Raw genomic sequence first — 7,500 nt, 5'->3', positions numbered from 1 at the left:
GAGAGGTCTGCTGCACCATGTGGATCACCTCCTGGGCCAGGGATCAAACTTGTGCTGAAGCATCTGAGGCAACCTTTGTAGTGAGCATAACCGGTTGCCCCAGCAGGGAGGGCCCAGATCTGAGTTTTCTCCTCCAAAAGCACCTAATATCAATTTGAACCCCATTTGTTCCCAACCTCCTGACAATTGTTCTCTTCCAGTGTTTTAGCTTTATGAGAGGTCCCTGCCTCCTAGTCCTTACCTCATGTTCCCTCCAAGAACCTTGCAAAGGCACAGGATTTTTCCAGGATGTTGTGCTAACATCTTCTCGGTCTATATTAATCAAAACACAGTCTACTACTGGCTTAAATCAGCTACAATATCCAATGCTTTCAACATGCTTTCAAAAGAGTTTCATTTGCCATGCAAGGGTGTGCACACTTTGACTCACTTTCCTTCCTAACATTCAGGTTATCAGTTCATCAACATTTTGCAATACACATGGTGTTATAAATAATATAATTGCTAATGCAAAATTTCATGGCGCTATTTAAAAATAATACTCCAATGCAAGTACAAATTAGGAGCAATGAATGTTCAATTTGAAAATCCCCACACTAGAAGGATATAGAACTTAAACACTCTTTAAAATGATTCCCTTTCTGAGCTATCAGCTATATCACTAGTGAATTCATACAAGATGCAAATATCATTGCTACAGATACAGTGTAGTGACAACATGGATTTCTAACTGACAAGTTAGTCACCTGATCAATTTCAGTGACTTTAATTGATAATCAATCTATAATAAATAGAAATATTGGGAATTCAAAAAAGAACAGCTTTATTGATTACAAATTATACACTGAATCATTTACTTACTGGAGTACACTATTTAGTAATTTTTTTAAAGATTTATTTATTTTATGCATACAGAACTGGGGTACAGGCCAGAGGCGCAGGTGCAGTGAGAGGATTCACCAGAGACAGAGTGGGGAGCACAACAGGCCATCTGACGAAGTACACTGCTGAGGGGAGGAGTGGGGAGATCAGGAGAGCTCTGCTGTGACATGTGGGTCACTTCCGGGGTGGGGATCAAACTCATGTAAAGTGGCTTTAGCTTCTTAGTACTGTGCTTTAACCCACTGAGCCACCAGGGAGTGCCCAATTTTTAATACCTCATAGTTAATCTCCATTCCCCTCCAAAATGTCATAACCATTAGGAGTTACCTGCCTTCTTCCTTAGGCCCAGACACCCATCCACCAACCTATTTAATGTCTCTATGAATTTGCCAATTTTTGGACATTTCATAATAACCCACAACAACTTGTCCTTTATTACTAACTTATTTCTTGTAGTATAATATTTTCAAAATTCATTAATATTGTAGCATGTGTTAGTATACTTTTTTTTTTAAAGATTTATTTATTTATTCATATAGAGCTGGGGTACAAGCCAGAGCTGCGGAGGGTGAGAGGATTCACCAGAGACAGAGAGAGGAGCAGAACAGGCAGATCTACAAAGTACACCGCTGAGGGCGGTGTAGGAGAGGTCTGCCTCACCATGTGGATCTCCTCTGGGGCAGGCAGGGATCGAACTCATGTGGAAGTGACTTAAGCTTCTTTGTACTGTGCTCTAACCCACTGTGCCACCAGGGAGGGCCCAGTATACTTTTTTAATTACCAAATGAGATTTCATAGTTTGGATACACCACATTTTATTTATTCACTCAGCAACTGATAGACATTTATGAGTAATGCTTCTATAAGCAGTTTTTGTACAGATATGTTTTTATTTATCTTGTATTACATACCTAAGAGTGGAATTCCTGACTCATTTGGTAACTCTATTGGCTTGAGGTTGTTCCAGATTGCTTTTCAAAACAAATGGACCATTTTACATGCCCACCAGCATTTTATAAGGATTGTAATTTCTTCACATCTTCACCAACGGTTGCTATTGTTTTTATTATTATTTTTTTTAACCAACTAAGGCATGTGAAGTGGCATTCCATTATGCTTTTAACTTGCAATTCCCTAATCACTTCCTCACACTAATAACACTGGCCATCTTTTCATGTGCTTCTTGGATTTTGTGTAGTTTTTTTCTAGAGAATTAACGATTCAAATGTTTTGCCCATTTTTAAGTTGGGTTATTTATCCTTTTAGTATAGAATTTAAGGAGTCCTTTCTACATGTATTCTATATACAAGTCCTTTATCAGCTATAAAATTTGCAAAATTTTTCTCACATTATTTAAGTTGCCCTTTTACTTTCTTGATTTTGTCCATTAAAACACAAAAGGTTTATAATTTTGATGAAGTCAAATTTATCTATGTGTTTCTTTGCTTGCTTGGTTTCAATGTCACATCTAAGAGACTATTGCCAAATGCATGGTTACTGTTTACATCTATTTCTTCTTCTAAGGGTTTTATAGATTTGACACATATTGAGATCTTTGAGGTAATTTTTGTATATGATGAGTAGAGACCTAACATCCAATTGTGTTCTAATTGGATATCCAATTTTCTTAGTACCATTGTTGAAAATAACATCATTTCCCCACTAAATTATCTTGGACTTTGTTGGAAAATAACTGTAGAGGTGGGTTTTCAATTCTGTGAATCTGTATTATATTTATGCCAGTGACATTTATCTTGATGTGTATGGTTTTAGAATAAGTTTTGAAATTGGGAAGTATGAATCCTCCATCTTTGATCTTTTTCAAGAATATTTCACTATTATTAGTCCCTTGAATTTCTATATGCAAGTTAAGATCAATTTGCCAAATTCTGTAAGGAAGACTGTTCAGATTTTGATAAAGAATCTTTTGAATCTGTAACCACTTTTATTAGTATTTTCATCTCAATAATATTGAAACTTATAATCATTGACTGTATCTTTCCATTTATTTAGACTTTATTTTCTTTCAATAATGTTTTTCAGTATTTAAATTTTTACGTTTTTCATTAAGCTTATCAAACATTTCATTCTTAGTGATATTGAAAATAAAATTACTGAGGCCTCCCTGGTGGCACAGGGGTTAAGTCTCAGCATTATCAAGCTATCACCAGCCACTGTGGCATGAGTTTGATCCACAGTCCAGGAGCTGACGTACATGGAATGCAGACCTCTTCTATCTCTCCTGCTGCTCCCCTCAGTAGTGAATTTTAGTTGATCCAGCATTTTAGTTGATCCAGCTGTTCAGTTCCCCACTCTGTCTCTGGTGAATTCTCTCAGGACCCACACCTCTGGCCTTTACCTTAAATCTTGTATGAATAAATAAATAAACTAAATATTCTTTAAAAAGAAAATTAGGCCCTCCCTGGTGGTGCAGCATGTTAAAGCATAGCACTGAGAAGCTAAAGCCACTTCCTCATGAGTTCGATTCCCGCCTGCCCCGGAGGTGACCACATGGTGTGGCAGACCTCTCCTGGCCTGCCCGCTGCTTCCCTCAGAAGTGTACTTTGTCAATCTGCCTGTTCTGCTCCCCACTCTGTCTCTGGTGAATCCTCTCACCCTCCGCATCTCTGGCCTGTACTCCAGTTCCATATGAATAAATGTAATAAATCTTTAAAAAAAAATTAAATTCCATTCTTACATTTGTTTTGCATGCTTGTTACTATATAGAAATATTTAATACTCTGGTTTCTCTTTAGATCGTACAAATCTTTCGCCTTTTACTATATAGAAATATAGTTGATTTCTATATGCTTGCTTATAAATTGAAAACTCAACTGGTTTATTGGCTCTATGAGTTTATTTTTTCATTGAATTTGTTAGTATTTTTTCTATATATATCTATATACAACATATGATGTATAAAAGAAGATTCATTCAATCTAACTGATTTAATATTCCCACATAATTGCTGTGGCCAGAATCTCCAGTACAGAGTGGAAGTGGTAAGAGCAAACATCATTGTTTTGTTTCTGATCTCAGAGAGGAAAAACTTCAATTACACCACCAAGCATGATGTTAGCTAATATTCAAATTTTTTAGTCTCAATTTGAAAGCATTTTAAGTTTAAGTGCTAATTGCTTTGCAGCACAGCATACTGGCATTAGTGTTAGTAACCTCTAGGAAGGTCAAAAGAATTCTTCCACTCTGTAAAGTTGTGGACTTTGTCACAATGTTATCATATTTGCTCTTTAGCTTCAGCCACCCTGCCCCTCTGCCCCTCAGTCCTCACTCCCCCAGTGCTCAAATCTGCTGAGGTGTAGTTTACTGATCTGGTGCAGGGAATGCAGTTTGGGCTGACTGAAAAACCCAGCACATCAGCAATGGCCTGTCAGAGCTAAAGTGGCAAGCTCTTCTTTGAAGTGGCTTAGTAGGCAATGTCAGCTGGCCCCCAAATACTGTAGAAGCGAACTTAGAGTTTCAACATGTGAGTCTTTCACTTTTATGCTGACGTTTGTGAGTGTTCACTGTCAGGATCAGGTGTAAGCAGTGTGCTTAAATTCCACTTGTTGACTGGGATTAAACCAAATAGCCTCAAGCCATAGGAATGTATCAGCCCATACAGTACACATTTTACATGTTTAATCTCGATATATGAACTCTGTATGCCCATAACTATTTTTAATAGTCGATATATTTATAACCAAGAAGATACAGCAAAATAGAATCAGATACTCCATTTCCAGAGGAAGTTATGTAATCAAGTGACATTTTGATAATGAATAAAAAAGGAGACACCCCTAAGTGATACTTCTAATGGTGATTCTATTATCTGCAGTAATGGTATCAAAGGCCTGTCTCAGTGCTTATCTTATGGCAGGCGTTATTTTAAGTGCTTCTCATGGATTAATTTGTAATATGAGACACTAAAATCTCACTATTCCAAGTACATACTGCTAGTAAAGTGGTTGAAGTGGGACCAAAACTTAGGTGTTTGACCTCTCAGTCATGCTCTTAATCACTGTGGAATACAGCCAGTTTTACTCACATATATGCATCCTGTTGGCCATTGAAAACCACCACGGAGGTGATAAAGAAACTGCCGTGATGTGTTCCTTTTATTCTTAGGGGTTTTTACCAAGAAACTGATACCATTAAAACAGGTTTCTGGCCCTCCCTGGTGGCGCAGAGGGTTAAAGCACAGCACTGAGAAGCTTAAGCCACTTCCGCATGAGTTCGATTCCCGCCTGCCCCAGAGGTGACCACATGGCATGGCAGACCTCTCCTGACCTGCCTGCTGCTCCCCTCAGCAGTGTGCTTAGTCGATCTGCCTGTTCTGCTTCCCGCTCTGTCTCTGGTGAATCCTCTCACCCTCCGCATCTCTGGCCTGTACCCCAGTTCTGTACGAATAAATAAATAAATCTTTAAAAAAAAAAAAACAGGTTTCTAAATGTTACATGTTTTAAACTTTATTTAAGTTTAAGCACATTTATTTATGCTTACAGAACTGGAATACAGGCCAGATGTGTGGTGGGTGAGAGGATTCACCGGAGACAGAGTGAGGAGCAGAACAGGTAGATTGACAAAGACACTGCTGAGGGGAGTAGCGTAGGGTCAGGAGAGGTCTGCCGCACCATGTGGGTCAGCAACCTGGCTGGGGATTGAACTCATGCTGCAGTGGCTTCTGAGAGCTTCATAATGTGGTGCTTTAACTATTGCGCCATTAGGGAGAGCCCAACTTTAACAAAACTTTTATCAGGAAAGTGAAAGTTTTTTTCATACAAAGTGATGAAATATGATACTTTAAAAATCTTTCTTTTATCACGTGATTTTTATATCAGAAGCCCATGAACACAAATACATTGTCTAAAATATACTGAGTGTTGAGGAGCAGCACAGTATGGTGTTATCTACTTTTGTATGTATATCTTTACTTACTTTTAAAACTACACGTAGTCTTGTATCTATATTTGTCTGTAATATCTATACGTATATATGCATATATATGTGTGTGTGTGTTTTCAATATGACATTGATATCAGGTAAAGCTTTGTTTCTTTATCATACAGCTTAATAGCATATGGCCAATGCACTTGATGGGCAGCTCACTCACTCTCCCTTGTTCTCTTTCAACCAAGTACATAAAATTTTTGTTAAGATCCCTTTAAATACTTGTGTGAGAGATGGTGTTTTTGGATCATGGACTGTAGGTGATCTGAAAAATGTCAGTATGGCGATATGCTCACCCACTTCATCTCTTAACACTCTTACTTCTTTGGATCACACACCCCTCGTTAAAACTGTGCATATACTAGGCACGAGTGGAGTCACTCCAAGTATACTTAGTTTCTGGTTTCTCATTTCTTTGAATACTCCCTCCTTCATACACACAAGAGTCATTCTGTACAGAATTGTGCTTAAACTAGAATCTTAATCTAGTTAATTTAAAGAACAGACATTAATTTCTCACATATCTGGAAACTTAGAGTTCCAAGACTACAGTGGTTCAGTTCCTTATAAGATCTGCCTGGTTTGCAGAAGGTCAATTTTTTCTTACTGTCCTCACCTGGTAGAGAGAAAAGCCCCTCTTCTTCTTCTGTTAAAGGCACCAGTACCATCACGAGGGACCCATCTTCATGACCTCACCTAAATCTAATCATCTTCCAGATACCATCACACAGGAGGCTACTGCTTCAACATATGAATTTTCTGGGAACACAAATGTTCATAACAACTAGCTCACTCCCTTCTACACAAAAAAGCAAAGTAGGCTTATTATGATTCCACTTAAGAAAAATTCTGTATTTCCTAGACAGGTAATTTGACTTCCAAGCTTCTTTTAGTGTGATTTGACATAGAAAACCACAACATCTCCAACAAAGAATTCTCTGTGGTTTCTACAATTAGTTTGTAAATGTGTGAGAAATAAATGTCTTTATGACTGAATAGTTAGCATTTAAAACAACAAAAAGAGAAGACAGAGTGTAAGAGAAGGGATAGCTTCAGAATGGCTAACACTTGAATACACTGGGATTGGGGGTGAGGCTGACATAGCACTTTGGATGCTCAGCTGTGGTTACTGACTTTTAAAGAGGTGAGAAAAAGAAAAAAACACATCTTAAGAAGAATTTACAGAAACTTCAAAAATGGCAAATATATTTCCAGAGAGCACGCTATTTTCCTCATACTCTTCTGAACAGATACCATGAACAGAGGCTACTTTGGGAAAGGAAGATGAAGCAGGAAGTTCAGATTGTAAAGTTCTAGCTCTATTGAGTTACTGACTAGTCACACTCATGAATGGTCTCTCTGATCCCAAGTAGTTCTATACAATATATCCACATACTCACATTCAGGACTCCCAAGATTCACCAAATCTCCGCCGTTCCCATATCCTTTTACGCGCACTTTTAACTGGAATTTTCCAAACCTATTTCTGACACATTCTCCAGCCCTCATCTTCCTTTGTTTGAGTTTCTGATATCCTGATCTTAGTTTCTTTATCAATTTCAGAGAAATCTGCATTTTCCAGGACATCCTTCTCCATGGTCCCAGAGTCATTTTTCTAGACAGTCCCGCTCCAGAGCTGACCCACATGATGCGGCAGACCACTCCTGACCC

The 7,500-nt window shown here is 38.2% G+C and overlaps 1 protein-coding gene across 1 annotated transcript in view; it reads right to left on the bottom strand.

Annotated features, from left to right (window-relative positions):
• Window positions 1-7,416, bottom strand: part of ST18 (suppression of tumorigenicity 18, zinc finger) — a 140,280-nt gene extending 132,864 nt beyond the window's left edge. Inside the window, exons 1-2 of the mRNA XM_004680041.1 lie at window positions 7,230-7,416; window positions 242-312 (exon numbers count right to left, since the gene is read on the bottom strand). Of these exons, the coding sequence (XP_004680098.1) occupies window positions 242-312; window positions 7,230-7,416 (258 nt within the window). The remainder of the gene's footprint in view (window positions 1-241; window positions 313-7,229) is intronic.
• Between the last annotated feature and the right edge of the window lie 84 nt (window positions 7,417-7,500).

This window comes from Condylura cristata, unplaced genomic scaffold, assembly GCF_000260355.1.
Source record: "Condylura cristata isolate star-nosed mole 26May11 unplaced genomic scaffold, ConCri1.0 scaffold00009, whole genome shotgun sequence".
NCBI lineage: Eukaryota > Metazoa > Chordata > Mammalia > Eulipotyphla > Talpidae > Condylura > Condylura cristata.
This window is presented reverse-complemented; position numbering and strand designations above follow the sequence as displayed.